This window comes from Convolutriloba macropyga, chromosome 11 (genome assembly GCF_964194025.1).
Source record: "Convolutriloba macropyga chromosome 11, txConMacr16.3, whole genome shotgun sequence".
Classification (NCBI taxonomy): Eukaryota; Metazoa; Xenacoelomorpha; order Acoela; family Convolutidae; genus Convolutriloba; species Convolutriloba macropyga.
Genome location: NC_134478.1, coordinates 41,896,495 through 41,914,837, shown reverse-complemented (window position 1 = coordinate 41,914,837; position 18,343 = coordinate 41,896,495). Strand labels below are relative to the sequence as shown.

General features: G+C 35.4%; 2 protein-coding genes across 2 annotated transcripts in view; both read left to right on the top strand.

The window, feature by feature from the left end:
• Window positions 1-18,343, top strand: part of LOC142349531 (putative acetylcholine receptor chaperone) — a 359,559-nt gene that overhangs the window by 309,081 nt on the left and 32,135 nt on the right. The gene's annotated exons all lie outside the window — the stretch shown is intronic.
• Window positions 14,075-16,833, top strand: LOC142349260 (uncharacterized). Its single transcript, XM_075400703.1, has one exon. It carries the CDS (start codon window positions 14,142-14,144, stop codon window positions 16,740-16,742), a length of 2,601 nt encoding a protein of 866 aa, XP_075256818.1. The 5' UTR covers window positions 14,075-14,141; the 3' UTR covers window positions 16,743-16,833.

The window sequence follows — 18,343 nt, the reverse complement described above, 5'->3', positions numbered from 1 at the left end:
TGTCTATTGTTAAAAATGATCAGTTTGGAACGGTTGCTAAAAGAAGTCTGAGATTTTTTCACCAATTTTACCGCTTTATAGACTTGCTTTCTGTGTTGGAACAGTTGTAGATTTTATGTATTCATCTAGTTGTTGTTCCCTACATCAAATTATTAACTAATGGATGTCAACTGCGGTAGAATAACTTCAAATATATATTCATATTCCTTTGCTGATTTTTGTTTGTTCTTTATAATTATTGTTTTGTTTTATCCCGGCACCCAGAAAGAGACGGTCGACAAAATCACAAAATCCACGGATTGTTGCTTCTCTCAACAGAACAAAAGTTTTCAACTTGATTGCTCTGTGAAGAATCCTTGTACAAACGGTGCATGTGAGATAATGAAACATGAACTATCACTTCGCTAAATTATTGAGCGCATTCCAGAGTCAAATTCCGGTATATTGGTTCCTTTCCAGCAGATTTTGTCCTAAATTTACCAAATTCAGTGTTGCAATCATCAACATTTCACCAAGCAGTGAGGTTGGTGAACATTGGATAAAGATTGGTCGTCTCAATAGGAGCTACTACTACACGAATTCTCTAGCACGATCAGTCACACATTACAATTTTTTTTTAATAAAAAGCATCAGAAAATGATACACAGACCACTCCAGAAAATGCATAACTTGTGTAGATTCTACAAAATATATGCCGCTTTTCATCTATTTAATTTTTTAAAAAAAAAAAAAACTTGAAACATGTTCATGATTTGCTTCTGTTGATTTTTATTAGTAATTATAATTGTAATTGATCACTGCGGTATACACTAAGCTGGTGGGTAATAAAGTTGATATTAGTTTTTAACAATTGTACCTTTTACTCAGTTAGCTACGCAAGTTTCTTATTTTTGTCGACTATATTAACCCACTCGGCTACATGTACCTCGGTTTTCACTTCTTTGATAAGAATTCATGCCCATTTAATGTAAATATTTGCGTAATTTTGTAGTTTGATGTGCATAATTTATACCGCGTCTGTTATTTATACAGTTTTCATTTCAATTTTTTAGAAAAAAGTTGTCCTTTTTAACCAATCAAATAAAACTCTTCAGGGCACTTCAGACAAAACAGCGTAAAATTATAGCAAAATCTCAAAAAGTTTATTGGATCTTATACCTAATCATAATACATTGCATTGCACTGGCTATAACTAATCTTAAAACATGGCGACGGCTATGACTAACTTAATTACATGTAGATTATATTCCTAATCTTAATACAATTAGTCTATACCTAATCACAATACATGGAGATTCTATTCATAAATTTTATACAAGTAGCATATACCTAATCTTAATACATGCAGATTCTATTCTTAATCTTTATACATGCAGACAATACCCTATCCTAATTTTTGGAAATTCTATACCTAATCTTTATACATGTACCCTATACCTAACCTTAATACATGCAGATTCTAATCCTAATCTTTGTACATGTAACCTATACTTAATCTTAATACAAACAGATTCTATTCCTAATCTGTACACATGTAGCCTATACCTAATCTTAATACATGCAGATTTTTCTTCGTAATCTTTTTACATGTAGCCTATACCTAATCCTAATACATTCAGATTCTATTCCTAACCTTTATACAAGTACCCTATACCTAATCTTAATGCCTGCAGATTCTATTCCTATTCTTTATATATGTACCGTATACCCTATCTTAATACATGTGAGAGGACCCTCACTCAAGGAATGCCGCTATACCCTATCTTAATACATGGGGTCTCACCCTCCCCGAGGAGGGTGGCTCACTCTATTACTACTAGTATTGTCTTTAAGCAAAATAGCATAGCAAGAATTGGTCATTAAGTCGGTAGTTTTGATCGCTGTCTAGTTTTTATCGTTGTAAAAGGGTGCGATCACACTTTTTTTCCACTGCTCAGAATGTTTTTCAGTATTGAGACAAAATTTTAAAACCAAATGTAGTGAGACAATAACAGTAGTTGACAACTTTCAAAAGCAGGTCACCATTTCCATTGAGGGATTTTCTTTTCATTATTGACCAGATTTTGCAAAAATATGTTAATCTGTTCTGTAAAAAAAGTTTATACTAAGAGTTTTTTAGGGGAGACCATGTGAATTTGTTTTGTTTTTGGGGTAAATACACTACAAATGAAAAACTGGACAGAAAACTCAGCCGTGCCCGTGTTCGAGTTATCAAAAGTTGTGTTTCGTTTCAATCAAAGTTCATTCGGATGCGGTGGTGCTTTTTTGGCTGCTCTTAGGTGTCTCTGTTTTTTACTGAAATATTTAAAAAGGAAAATATAAGTTTTGCAAAGAGTTGGATCTTTTATCATTCTTTTAATCATTTCTTCATTCAACACAAAAATTTTAGATATCGCCACTTGTTCATTTTTATCGATTCATATTGGTCAATTTTCAAAATGATGATATACTGTGCCTATTGACTTTTGGTTTTTTTAGAAATAGATAAACAAATTGGTACTACCAGTTCAGAAGCTTGTCAACATTACTATAGAAATACTATAGAAAAATTTTTTCATAATTATTCTTTTATCTACTGAAAATTGATTTTAATTAAAGCAAATTTAGCCAGTTTATTTATTATTGATTTCTTGTGTCCTTGTTTTTGCTTTCTCGAACTTTTCTGGTCTTCGGCTCTTTCGATTATACATATTTCGTCCAAATGACCACCTTAAAATAGAAATATTTCAGAAATTTTGGGATTCAGAACTTTTGAAGCATTTTTGTGGTAGAAAAAAATATATACAAAAAAATTAGGACTTTTCAAATCAGTTACAGTTTTTGAGAAACCCTAGAACAAAAAAAAATATTCGCTGACACCAGCTTAACTCCCGAGAAGAGAAGAGTGAGATGAAAAATATTTTGGCGTTATTAGAACTGGAAGTTTTTTTGAACCCATGTAATGGTACTGAACATGCATCTCCGTTAGCTAAATCAGCTGCGAATGTGTTAGCTAAATCAGCTCATCAATAAAAGACTGTTGATCAGTCTTTTATTGACTCGATGACACAGGAGATGCCTTTGGAACAGATTATTAGAACTCTTACGCACAAGAGGTGTAATATACTAGATCTGGTCTTCGTATCTCAACTTGATGCTTTTGACTATGTTGTGCTACCTGCATCTTTTTCAGACTACTATTCTCTGATTATTAGTTACGAATATTTACCATTGTGCGCGGTCCCGTTTCCTCCGAGTTCTCATCGAAGGGCTCCAACCAAAATTTGTAAGAAAAAAGATCCATTTCATTGAGGCATTATCCAGTCTGCAAATAAATAGTGAGTTCTTATTGAAGATATTAGTAGATTTATTCTCTTCGTGTTTTGTTCGAAAGTGCAGAAAGCGCATAATGCGCATTTTTTCACAGTTCACTGACGATGCACTCTATTAATAAACTAGAGACCACTAAACGACAAATGAATTCGAAGTATAAAATAGATAACATGAAAAAAGAGGTGACGGATTTTGTTGAGCTTGATAAAATGTCTTTTTTTCGGTCAACAAAAAATTTCAGCACGAACGATGCTTTTAAAGTTTTGAAAAAACTAAGTGGACGCAGCTTTTTTTCCAAAGAAATGATATAACAGCGTCGGTTTGCTGGATTTGATTTGGAAAAAAAACAATCTGTTCAATCTTTTCTTCCATTTGGTCTATAAGGAATCCTCTCTTTCTGTAGCTCCCATGGAAACCGAAATTGCCAATATTCACCTCTGTGATTTAGTTTTTACCGTTTCGCAGACCGTCAAACAATTTGAAACTTCGCCTATGAGCTCAAATGTCGAATTCCGCCCTTTGATTTGAAGAACTGCTCTGTTTCTCTAGGGCCCTTAGTTCACTCATTGTTTTCCTGCATAGTTCTTACCTGCAAATGGCCTCAGCTCTGCAAAAGTTCATTTGTAACGCCGATTCTCAATAAAGAATCCCGAAACAATATCGAAAACAAAAGACCATTATCGTTGTTACCCCACTTATCCTTGGTGTTGGAGAAATTTAATTTTGATTTTTTTCGCGACTACGATACAAATTGAACTGCCGTCAAAGTGGATTCCGAAGAGTGCATTCAACAAAACCTCAACTGGATATTTACTTGGACGAGCTGTATTCAAATTTTTATGACCACGTTGAGCGAGTCCTGATCTACTTGGACTTTGATAAGGCTTTTGATACCGTTAATCATGCTATTTTGCTTGACGAATTGGCTTTTAATGGCCTTGATAACAATTTTTTTAATTTTTTTTCCTGTTTGAGTGATAGATAGCAACAAGTAAGTGTTAATGGGATTTTATCATATGAAATCACGGTTACTAGTGGAGTTCCTCAATGCAGTGTCTTAGGACCGTTGCTTTCTTGTGTATAGTGACGGCATGATGTCCTTACCGGAAAGTTCAAGTTGTTTTTGCTTTGCAGACGACACAAAGTTGACATATGTGGGAGAAGACATGTTTAGCAAATGCCAGGAAGACTTCGATGAGCTATTTACTTGGGCTGCCGAAAATGATCTTGCCTTCAAAGTTGTCAATTGTGTGTATCTTCAAGTATCTGAAAAGTGCAAAGTTGGTTTGAGTATTGTGTCCGTAAAGTTGGTTTTTCGTGATTGTTACAAAAAAATGATAAAAACAAGTGACTAGGACGTAAAAAATCTCAAGTAAATTGAAGTAGAGTATTCATGCGAGGACCAAGCTAGAGAAAGCTCAGAGAAATTTTAATTACCTTCGACACAATGTGCCCTAAAGTTTATCGAACAGCGTCGAGAATAATTTATATGATGCTTGTGTTTTGTGGATCCTGCTTTATGGTTCTCAAGCGTGGTTTGCTGATATTAGCCATCTTAGATTATCAGAAGATTGTTATTGGAAGGGTTTACGCGGGTGCTTTAGAAGTAATGACTACAGCACACTTCATCGTGCGTCAAATATTACTCCGATATGCTACCAACTGATTAAACTTGGTCTCCACTTTTCTATTTCCATCGCATTGTGTAATAAGTGCACAAAAATTGAGAACAATTTCTCTGTCGAGGCAAATTCTAAAACGATTCGAACTAACTCTCGCGATCATATTGTAGTGAGCCCTACAAAAAAGCAGCTCACAGCTGAACCAATTTGCAAGCGGGTACAAATTTATGTGAATGATTTCAGCAACACTGGAAACTTCAACATCCTCAGGCCACCACCTGTAGTTGGTCCCTTAAATTCTGTTTATTTTGCCGTTCTTATTTTGTTATTAATTTTTTTCTTAATTGTAATAGCTATATATTATTTTTCTTTGCCTGCTCCATATGCATAGGCCTTTCTGATGCGTTGTATTAAGATCCACAATTAGGGTCAATTAATTTTTTTACTACTACTACTACTACTGCTACTATTACTACTACTACTACTACTAAACTTATAACAAGGAGAGAAAACTATTAACGTGCATTTTCTTCTCTATACACTTCTTGCTTAAGAAATAGTTTGTTGATGTTAGTTAATCGTTTTTTCCTGTTTGACTTAATCTTCAGGATTTTGTTCCACAAAGGATGATGTTTAATGTGACTGTCTGTGTGCAACAGTTTTCATTGCTTTTATAAAGTATGGTTTTCGCTACAATAACCTTTTGCGTGCCTTGCTCTTCGGTTTATTATGTACTATATTAAATGATTTAAGTTTAACTTTTGAACTATATCTGCGGTTTCATAGTAATGTCCTAAATTAATATAGCATAGCAAAAACTGGTCATTAGGTCGGTAGTTTCGAGCGCAATTTTGTTGTTATCTTTGTAGCAGGTTGTGATTACACCTTCTTTTCACTGCTCAGAAAGTTTACCATTTTGGCCTAAATTTTGAAAAGCAAACGTAGTGAGTTATTAAAAGTTGTTGATAGGTGTTTCAAAATAATGTCACCAACTTCGTTGAGGACTTCCCTTTTATATATGTCCGAATTTGCAAAATTATGTTAATCTGTTCTCCAACAAAAAATTGTATTATGAATTTTTCAGGGATGAGTATGTGGATTTTTTTTGGTTTTGGGGGTAAAAGCACTACTGTGGGAAAACATAGATGTGTTCGAGTCATCAAAAAATGTGTTTTCCCAATAACAACTCATTCGGATGCGGTGGTGCCTTCTTAGCTCCTTCTAGGTCACCCTGTGTTTCACTGAGTTATTTTAAGGAGAACGCATGAGTTTCGCAGATAGTTTGATCTATCATTCTTTTAGTTATTTCTCCATCCAACGAAAAAAAAATTAGATATTACCGCCTGTTCATTCCTTTTTCTTAATTTTTTCGATGAGTAGTGGTCAAGTTTTAACATGATGATGGGTTTCCTCTGTTATGCGCGGAGGTTTGTTTGTTCTGTGCCTAGTTACTTTTCGGCAAATGTTTACAAATGTTTTCGGCAAATTTTTACTTTTTTTCAAATGCTTACTCTAGCACTGACAATCTAATCCTGTTAGGAGATTACAACATAAATATACTTAAAGAAACTGGGAAACATTTACTAAACAACTTCAATGCAGGGCTTCAGTATGTAAACACAAAAAAAGCAACATGGACAAATGGAGAAAATTTTTCTGTAATCGACCACTGCTTTATTTCTAAATATCAAAACTTCGAAACAGATATAAAAGAGTCAATACTTGAAAAAGATCATTTCACTACTTTATATCAATCATCATTGAAATTAGAATGGAAGCAGCAAAAGACAGAATATTTAATGCGAGATAAAAAGAGATACACAAGAAGTAAGTTTAACCGTGATATTGCTTTGCAAGACTGGTCTTTAATGTATAAAATCATTGGAGGAAATGAAACTGTTCATAAACTTATTGAAATTTTCCAAAATGTATTAAATAGTCATGCACCTTTGAAGAATGTAGAAGTGAAAAAAAGGAGCACAAAAAATGGCTATCAAAAAAACTGCTTAGTCTCATTCATTAAAAACATCGTGTATCCAATGAATGGAAAAAAGATCCTAATCAAGAGCTCTTTAACAGTTGCAAAGTACTTAAAAACAATGTTAATAGAAAATTGCGTAAAGCATCTGACGATTATACAAAACAATTTTTCGAGAATCTCTCAACTTCAAAAGAACAATGGAAATATATCAAGAACAAAATTAACTCAAATAAACAGACAGAAAAAAATGCAAAGCTGAGATAGGGCCATAGCGTAATATCAGATGAAAAAAGCATTGCTAACTGTTTGAATAATTGTTTTGCCCGTCTTGGACTTTACAAGGGCGAAATAATTGCTCCTAAGTTGCCTTCGTTTAATTTTAAGGGAAATGAATTCAATTTCAGGCCGGTAATCAGAAGAGAACTATACAAAGTTGTTGACAAACTACCAACACAAAAATCAGCTGGACCAGGGTATATACCATCTTTGGCATTGAAAGATTGTAAGTTGTCCATTGGAACCCATTTAGGGTTTGCTATTAATGGGTGTATAAAGGCAAACACATTCCATGAAATTTTAGAAGAAGCCTATGTCACTCCCATCTATAAAAAAGGAGACAGGCATAACCCTGAAAACTATCGACCAATTTCAGTCACTCCAACTTTAGCAAAAATTTTTGAAAGACTTCTCTTGGAGCAAATGTTGGAACACTTTGATTTGAATAAAATAATTAACCAAAATCAATTTACTTTCCAAAACAAAATTCATGTCTTAATACAATAATTGCACTGACAGAGAAAATAAATCATTATTTTGAGGAAAAAAATATAGTCCTAACAACCTTTTTGGATTTAGCGAAAGCTTTTAACTCAATATCCTTGGACATTTTTATTCCAAAAATTGAAAAATGTTGTTTTGGAGAAAAGTCTTATTGAATTCGTTTCTTATTAACAGGAAACAGCGTGCTAGAAACGGAATAGTTGAATCCGACCGGACATTTATAAATCATGGTGTTCCACAAGCTACTGTACTAGGACCACTAGTATTCATACTTTATGTAAATGACTTCGGTGTGGAAATAGGGAAAACTCGACTGTTTTACAATTTGCAGATGACACAGCAATTTTATGTCATGAAAGAAATGAGCAGTGTTTAGAAGCAAAGGCTAAATAATTATTGAGGGAAACTGAACAATATATGAAACAAAACAATTTAACTCTAGATGAAGGGAAAACAGAAGTAATGGTTTTCAAAAATGAAAAATTTCCAACGGTCAATTGCGTTGAATTTAATAGTCATTCATTGAAACCAACAGATGAAGTCAGATACTTAGGTGTTGTTCTTGACAAAGAGTTGACATAGCAAAAACAATTTAATAATGTGATTAGTAAAAGGGCTTTAGCTATCAGATCAATTTATTTGGTACGCAATCAAATACCTTTAAAGGCTCGAATAAATCTCTTTAGATCACTTGGTTTATCGCATTTAGAATTTAGTGCAGTATTTTCTCAAAGTTTGCCGTCCTACTCAATTGACAGAATAAACAAACAAATTAAATAGGGCATAAAAGTTTGCTTTTCTCGAACAAAATATGACAGTGCTCATAAAGAACTACTGGAAAATAAAATACTTCCCGCAGAACTTCAAATATCAAAAACTTCATTAAATAGACTTTTCGATATTGTCCAACAAACAAACACACAAGACCAAAAAAAATTCAGAATTATCGGAGACTCTGAAATTAAACTTAATAATCGTACATATGATTCTGCTATCACAACAAAATGTAAATCAAAATGGAGTCAAAATTCAATTATAAGAAACTTTGTTCGGAAATGGAATAAACTTCCAAGAGCTCTAAGAAAAGAAAAATCAAAAAAAAATTTAAAAAACAATTAAAGGAAGAGATGCAAAAAAGACAAGAACGAGTTCCAATGGACAAAAAATGAAGACTTTAAAAGTTTTTTTTAAAATAATTCACGAGAACTAGAAACAACCTTAGTTTTTTATTATTAATATATTGTTTAGTTATTCAAGGGAAAGATGTAGTATGTTTGATTTATAATATTACTACATGCAACTTTAACCTTGGGGTTATTCTAATTTACATGTTTGAGATTTAAAAAAAAATTGGGTAAACCAATTGGTACTACCAGTTCAGATGCTTGTCAACATTACTATGGATATACTATTAAGGAAAGTTTTTTGATGATTATCTATTTTAGCTATTGCAAATTGACTTCAATCAAAGAGTTTTTAGCCAGTTTATTGGTTACTGATTTATCGAAAAAAAAATTAATTGGATTGGATAGTGGTCCGATTTTATAATTGCTTATTTTGTTTTGATCAGTTCATTTTTTTAATCAATTGTAGACTGTATTCAGAGCTTTAGTTCATTACACAAAAATACGTTGAGTTCTTTGGTACTACCAGTTTTCTCTCGCAAGTAAAACATCTTTTCGAAATTATGTTGAGTTTTGTTTTTATAGTTATAGGCCGGAGTGGATTTTCTTCAAGTCGGTTCTCATGAAAATAATATGTACCAGAACGGTTGTTTACTTTCCAGTAATTTTTGTTCGTTTGAAATGAAAATTAGCATGTGCCGGAATGTGTCAAGATTGTCTCTCTAGACGCTGCTTTTTTGGTTGATTAAAATTACATGCAATTAAAACTTGAGGAGCTACTTGACTATACCTTATTTACAACAGCGTCCAATTGTTTGGGTCCTGGCGAGATCTCTTTTACATTCAAGGCTTCGCTGACAGCAATTAGGACGTCTTTGTTTTGCGGTTATCAGAGTTTCTTCTTGCCGCAAAATTTATAACCTGAAAAGAACTTTGTATGGGAGTTCACCCTTATTTACAGATTTTGATATTTCCCAACAAACGATTGAAAAGATCTGCGAAAATTTGGATGTTCACAAAGCAAAAGGTCCGGACGAAATTCCTGCAATTGTATACAAAAGGTGTTCAAGGGCAGTCAGTAAATCCCTAAACCAGATTTTCTACAAAATAAAACAAACGAGTGTTTTTCCAGGTAGCTGGAAAAACTCAGTAGTTGTTCCCACCTACAAAAAAGGTTGTAAGGCTGAGGTAGAGAATTATAGGCAGGTTTCTCTTCTGTCAATTGCATCTAAAATTTTTGAACGCGTTTTGTTTATATGTCTTTACCGGCATTTAGAACCAATATTTCATCAAGCCCAATACGGTTTTCGAAAAGGTCGCTCATGCGTCGTTCAACTCTTGGTTTACCTAGAAGCTATCTATAAATCAATTGATTCAAAAGAAAATATTGACATAATTTATACCGACTATGAGAAAGCGTTTGATAATGTCGATCACGGTATTCTTTTAACAAAGCTATTCAATCTTGGTGTCCGCGGGAAAGTTATCAAATTATTGCAATCTTACCTAATCGGAAGGACTCAAAGAGTTAGAATCAACGGTCATTTTTCTGAAAGTGTTAACGTTACAAGTGGAGTTCCACAGGGATCTCTTCTGGCATCCCACTTCTTTGTAATCTACGTCAACGATTTACCAGAAAGTTGCAGAGCTGTTATTCCTCTCCTTTGTGCCGACGACGCTAAATTCATATCAGTTAATAAGTCCAGTCTCGTTTGTCAGATCGATCTTACTAGGGTGATGAAATGGAGTGAACAACATAAACTCCCCTTAAACGTCAAAAATGCTCTCATATCTCAATGTCTAATTCCATGCATCACTTTAAATTTTCTGGAACCTGGATCGAAAAAGTACACGTACAGAAGGATTTAGGAGTTTATGTAACAAGTGATCTTAAGTGGGACATCCACATAAAAAAGTCCGCGAACAAAGCGCTCGGAGTTCTTTTCATGTTAAAAAGAAGCTCACATCACCTAACTCCGTCAATTAAATTAAACTTGTACAAATCTATGGTATTGCCCGTTTTATTATACGGAAGTGTTTGTTGGTTTGCTAATGTAACAAACACAAAAGTACTTGAAAGTGTTCAGAAAAAGAGTTTGAAATGGATCAACAGCACGAGCAATAACAATTATAGAGAACTACTTTTTTGCAGTCGTATCTTACCGCTCTCTTTATATCTACAATTACAGGTGGTGACCCGGATGAGTATTTAAAATTTGCAAATTCATTACACAACAACCTGCAATTTACCTTAGAAAAAGTGAACATGGATGGGGGTTTGGCTTTTCTTGACATTACATAAGAAAAATGTGATTCAAGGGACGGTTCGCAGGGTTTTTAATGCAACCTCTAATTGGTTGGCCTTCGATCAGGCTCTTGAAAAGAACAAATCTTGCTGGACCAAAAATCAATATCCAGAGGAATGGTCTTCAAAAATTGTGAATCAGACTCTAGAAAAAATAATAAGTGGCGGTAAAGACCAATTAAGAACAACACCAAAAGAGCATCAAAAAAGCAAGACTAAATCTAATGATAAGCCAACTATTTTTCTACAATACAGAGGCAACCTCACTCAAAACTTCGCAAGCAAATTGAAGAAACTATGCGAATTGCAAGTAGTTTTTACAACGCGAAAATTAAGATCGTGCCTCCCCACCCTGAAATCATCCTTTGATAGAGATCTGAAATCCCACGTGGTATATGAAATTAAATGTAATGGATGCGGATCCATCTATGTTGGGCAAACAAGCCGGCATGTTACCACAAGGATAACAGAACATCAAAAGAAGGATTCACAGGTGGGTCAACATCTAGTTGAATGTCGTGGCGCCACGAATGACATTGAATGGAGAATTCTGGACGCCTGTCGGTCAGTAGAAAAACTAATGATCATCGAAGCTATATATATCAGCAAGCTGAAGCCGGCACTAAACACACGCGACGAATATAGGGGGAGGGAACTCACGCTAAAATATTAGTTCAAATCATAATTTTGACTAAATGAGAATGCATAGGGCAAAAAACATTTTGTGCATGACAAAACGAAATTTGCAAAACCTCCACAAGAGGGATACTTATGGTTAGGGCAAATTCGGAATAACCCTAAAAATACAAGAACATGGACAAAATCGAAAAATCCGGAATAGGAATGTTTTTAAGTAAATTGATAACAGATGTAAATATGTGTTGTAAATAGGCTAAATATTGTATATAAGGAAAAATTTTCGATTGAATTTTTTAGAATGTTTCCTAGAATTGTTTTAATTGTCATCTCAGACAAATGTAAATACATATTCATTTTATCTTTTAACAATTTGTAAAACAGTTTTAACCTGACGATGAACGTAAAGTTCGAAAACGTTTGTTTTAAGTATTGGAAGTAATTTTAATTTGACAAATTGGTTTCTTTTACATTACAGGATTTACTTTTTCTTTCTAAAATTCTTACGGGTCATTTCAACTTCAATATTGATCAATTTGTCTGCTTGAGGACCACCACACGTTCATTACGGAGTGAAAACGAACTGAAATTCGAACATTCAAAACCACGCCTTGAAATTTGTCAGCAAAGCTTCTTCTTTAGAACTTGTGCTCTTGTGAATAGACTTCCACACAGCTTACAATTCGGAAATGCATTGGGTTTGAAAGGTCGACTACTCAATTATCTGTGGCATCATTTTGAAACGAGTTACAACGAACTAGTCAGCGATACGTGGAAAATTTAACAGCAACCATGGACAAAGAACCGGGACACAGTCCCCGCGCCCGACGACACCGAAGGGCCAAATCCCTACTACTACTACTACTACTACTACTACTACTAAGCCACGTTTCGGTTAGGCAAAAAACCTCGTTAATTTGCGAGGGAGAATCTTTGCGTGAGTTCGAAAAGATTTTGTATATTAGTTTTATCCCTGCTGATATTACCCATTTGGTGCATTTCAGACTTATTAATTTATTCTCAATTAGTATCTGTAGTGAGTTCTTAGCTTATGTGATATTGTTTTTTACTGATTTTTTTTGCTGTTTTGATAAAAAAACATTGACAAAGTAAATTTGTCCCAGTTATTAGAGAGTTTGATTAGAATCGGTCTACTTTTGTTTTTTTTTTACTAGTTACTGAGTCAGGAAGTCAATAATCTGAGTATTGATATTTACTTAGTTCATCATTGCATTTACTTCTGATTTGTCTGCCTGAGCTCTTTTTCTCGAGTCCTCGTTTTTGGTTTCTTGGGTTCTGATTTTTACGCCGTTGTCCTCGGTTAATCGTTTGTTATGAACCTCTTTTATTTTGGCTGGACGGACTTTCAATCCAACCAATTAAACCGGTGACGCCTCAAACTTTTCAGCTTCAAACTTGATCGTCCTCTCCGTTTCGGTAACCACACTTCGAGTCAAAACATTTCCAGCCCCTTTGTTAAAACTGGGTTATCCAATCTAGTTATCCTAAACTCCAGGAGATGTGCGTCAATGCAGCATAAGAAGAACATACTAGAGGGTACTGTGCAGAACTTGATGAGCTGTACTGGTGCCAGGCAAGGTTTGAGCGAGTCCTTAAGAAAAAATAAAAATATTTGGTCTAAAAATTACGCATAATTAATATCACGGGGTCTGACCTGAATGAACCCCACGGAGCTCATGCTTTCGATGCTCTTTTTGAGCAATCTGCTGCTAGCTATGCTCATCTTTCAGCTTTATATATTCTTGGTTCGTTTTATTCTATATTTTATTGATAGATTTTTTTTAGCAAACGTTTTGCGAAGACTTAGAGTTGGGATGACACTTAGGCAGCCAATGTTCATCTAGTGTTGGATTGGTATGATCTTTGTTTGTTTTCTATTTTTTCTATTCAGTTTCTGATAATAGTTTCAAAAACCAGGTTTTTTCCCCGATTTTTTTATAATTCCCCGATTTGCTTCAAATGTGATGCTAGAGGGTAGTTATGGCTGAAGTTGTTGAATATTGATTGATTGACATAACCACAGCTGTATTGACTATAAATGTTTTTGCGTGCGTGAACCGTCATTCGTTGAAAGATTTTATTAAAAACGTTTCCGGTAAACAGAAATGGTGGTCCTGAAGAGACAGAATCATAAAAGTGCTACGTGGATTCTCCCTAGGATAATGTTGCTGTTGAGGGAACCGTTTCAATTAGGCTCTCAAACAGACTATTTTTACATTTGTGAATTCGGCATATTTTTTTTCCAATTGTCAATTTTGTTTTCCGAAGTAAAATTGATCGTTGTTTGCTGCACGGCCTTTTATCATCAAAAAAACATTTTTTCAAGATAACGAGATGTAGTCAGCAAATAAATCGCGGTCATGCAAGCTGTACCGTACCGAATTACCTACACCGAAGATGATCGGCCTGGGTCAGCGTTGAGCAACCACAGCACGTTATCTCAGGGACCATTAAAAGTTCCGTCAAGGCCACCGCCTATGCCTCCCGTGGCTGCTCCAGACTCAGATGACATTTATGATGATAGCCAGCACTCATCGTCGCCGACTGGCGATGACAATGGAAACGTCACTTTCAAAGTGACTCCTCCGACCCCTGATTTTGACAAAACTGCTTTGTCCTTTGACCCTAGAAGTGGAAAACAAGAAGAAGTGGTAGGACCTCCGAGACGTCCAGCACCACAACCACCCGCAGTTCTTGATGAAAGTGTTTCCGGGAGTATGGAACGAGATCGTTCACGTTTAAGTTCTGTTGGATCGGCTAGTTTGGGTAAAACAGGTGGAAGTCAAATGATTCATGTAAACGCGCATGTAAACGTAATTAATAGTACAAATTCTGAAAACGAACAATCTCCACAGAGTCCATCTTCACCTAAAATGTCGTCGCCTCTTCCGCCTCCCCCAACTGCTGACGAATTGAATGCTTCTGCTCAGCTAGGTGGTGTCTTACCAGTTGATGATTATGGAACCAATAGAAATCCGACCACCCTTCCTCGATCTCATCGAGTTTCTTCATCTTCGTCGAACCAGCAATATGGCACTGGAAGTAGAGACGGCACAATGTCGCAAGGTCAAAGACTTGAAGAGCAGATATCGCAATCAAATGTTGAAGGTTTCAGGCAAAACCAACGATTTCCAGAGTTCTCCGCTCTTGCTACTCAGCAGAGAATCCATTCTCAGGAAATGCTAAGTGATCGGTCCGGGTTTTTGACAATGCAAAGGCCTCCTCCAAGCCATTTTGGGACTATGGGTCAAGTTCGAGCAGCCACTTTGTCTCGAGCGACGACTGATGGACTGCATACATTACCCGCTCGGCCGTCGTTACTAGCGGGGGGTGGTATGAACCCCTTGGGAATCATGGTACCAATGAGCGAAGAAGATGAACTGTTACAGGAAGACAAGTCGCTGCTTCAAAGATTTGGATCTGGCAAGTATCTAAGTGTGAGTTACTGTGTTATAGTTTGTCTTATTGCCTTCAATCTGTATGCGTGCCAGTACTACCAACCAGGAACAGTAAAGAAGTCGACAATTCACATCTTTTCAGTATTACTGTACATAATTGGAGTGATTTTTGCAGTCTTTCTCATATTTGTTTGCCAGTTGTCGAAACACGACCCAAAAGGTTTTGTTCGCGACCACAGACATTGCAGTGTTTACCTCAGGGGAGCTTTGATATTTCTCTGCCTTCTCACGTCTTTGCACCACATTGCTAAAATCAGCGCTTCTATCTCGTTTATTACCGATTTCTGCATGGAGGAGCATATTCCCAAACTGTTCCATTATGGCTTTGTTCTCGTCTTCTGTTACCTAGAAGTCTATTTAATAATCGTCCACTCCAAGGTTTATATCTCAATTCAGAAATGTTTAGTTTCGGTAGCTTTGGCTCACTTTACAGCTCTTAATCTCTATCTCATATTCACGACAGTCGTATCCGAAGTCGTTACTGAGGTTCACTTAGAGCATATATACGTGGCCAAGCAACTCCCGACAGCGTCGACAACTATTAAAATGCCGGACGAAAACAAGTCAGTTGAGATGAACGAGTTCATCAGTAGAGGAAAGCAGCATCAATGTCAAGAAAACTACTCTTCGGACCGTTCAAACAAAACGCTTCTTCAGTTCTCTAATTCTGTTACTCGATACGGGTATCCTTTCGCGGTAAACTTTGCCGTTTTGGCGACCGCTTTCATAATTAATATGTGGTGCAATGTTAAAAAACGTGCTAAACGCTTAAGTAGCCGACTAACTTACAACCTAAGTCAGAGATCGAAATACTTTAACTGTCATCATACGAGCATCGGTATACTTTTGGGCCTGATCGTTTTTCTGGTCTCGACTATATTTATTTTTCTGTTCGCTGTATACCAGGACGAGGTGGAGCTATCTAACGCTAACAAAGAGGAGATAAAGAAAGTTGTGATCGCGTATCACGTATTTCTGATCATTCTGATGGTATTAATGATCGCGACTATTTTCAAGTGCATAATATCCTTCCAGCTGTTTTCAGCAAAGAAGACTTACCACAATATTTTTGACAAACCCCTTCTGCTCATTTCACTGGTAGCAATATTTGTGTACTACCTATTCTGTATCGTTTCATGCTTTGGCCACTTTTTGAAGCTAGAAAATGATTTGATCCAAACAATCCTACCGACACTCAGCTATACAATGTGTCTTTTGGAGGCCCTCTTGCAGGTCATATTCTTGCTCGATGCTTTGAAACGACAGGCTACTCGCAAAAATGATCCGGGGTCCAGAAAATACATCGTATTTATCCTCGCTTGCAATGTAGCTTTGTGGATTCTGATGGTGTACAGGCTAGGGGCTGATATTCACCACGTTGAGCAAGAGTTCTACTGGGACAGTTGGGTGTACATACGAGTGATAACTACACCTTTTGTTGTCTATTTTTACCTCCATTCAGTTGCGTGCTTTTTTGACATATGGCAGTTTTCATACAATTGAAACTCGTGCTTCATTCTTCTAAATTTCTGTCTCAATTGCAACAATTTAACAAATTATGGAAATGTTTCCTTCATCTCGTTCAAACTGTCTGAGGGGTAAAAATCTTTCCGCTTTGTGGACGTGGAACAATTGTTCAATGTTTAAAAGGGCTGCAAGCGAACAGTTTTTGTTACTTACACTTTTAGAAGTCTCGTTATCCAAATAGGTTTATGCTAGCCATTTGGGGTGCAAAAATATTAAGCAAAAATAATTAGCCGCGAAAAGGAAACAGTTCCGACAACATAGAATGTCTAAATGATCTATGATTTGAGACACATGTGAAAGCTAGTTTGACATTATTAATGCTGCTGCTACTATTATGACAAACAATGACATTAAATAGCTTCAATCTGAATGAATGCTCACTTTGCTTTGCATGCAATTTGGTACCAAAATACAAGAATGAAGGAGCACTTTTTATTTTTAACGAAATAATTTATTTCTATTCGTAAATCTAATCTAATCTGTTAGCTGTTTGTATAAATGTTGATGATTCTAAGAATGAATGAAAGGGACGGCATGTGTTCATAATTGCTCGCATGTCCGTAAGTATGATTCTAGCTCTAGATGGTACTACAATAGTGATAGGGAGTTTTGCATTTAATCCTCGAGATATTTTGATACTATTTATGGTTTAAATTAAATAGATTTAATTCAGTTTGCATTTCGTTGTCTTTTCATTCGATGTACTCTAAAATTTACCTACGCTTTAATCAGAGTTCTCAAATGCAGGTATTCTTGCAGGTACTGGTATCTGTATTTATGCTTTCATGCAAACGTTGCAAGTAAATTTACCCGACAATTTTTGTTCCAACCCATTTGTGGGAGGAGGAACTATATACTCAAATGGTGTTTTTGTTCAGTCAATTTTGGCCGATCGATATATTAATCGCAGAGAGTTGAGACTAGTATCATAGGAAAGTCCGTCCAGCGTAAAATATGGAATTAAAAAGATTTTTTAAATTTTTTTCCAGGGACGAAAGTTTGTCTTTTTTGACCAAATTTTTGTCAACGTTGCTAAAATTTATTTAAAATGTTAACAACAATGTTATTGGTTTTATTTTTAAGGATAGAGTAGGCTTGTCGATTGATTTTATCAGAGTCTTTTGGTTAATATTTTTGCTAAATTTTTTGAATTTCAGACTTTTATTCAAAAATGGCTCCAAATACGACTTTTTATCCCACTTTGTTTAAATATGCTGGAAGTAGATACCTAACATCCGCTGTCACAACCTTTGAAAACTCCAAAAAGGATCTGTTGTAAATTCCTGTTCTATACGAGTCTTCGGGATTTAAATTTTTGCCGGTCTTCTGGAATTAAAATTTTGCCGGTCTTGGAAGAATTAAATCAATAGTACAACATGCATCATTTATTTTTGGTTTATTGTAATATTTCATTTGCTAATTGATTGATTTTGCAAAGTTATGGAAGAAGTAATTTTTTTTAATGGACGGGCAGCTAAATTGGGGCTAGGTTTGTTCGCATCTTGGATTCTTATAATCAATAGTTTTTCGGATTACATTAGGGTGCTGTCTTTTTCAAAATATTTCATGAAATTTTG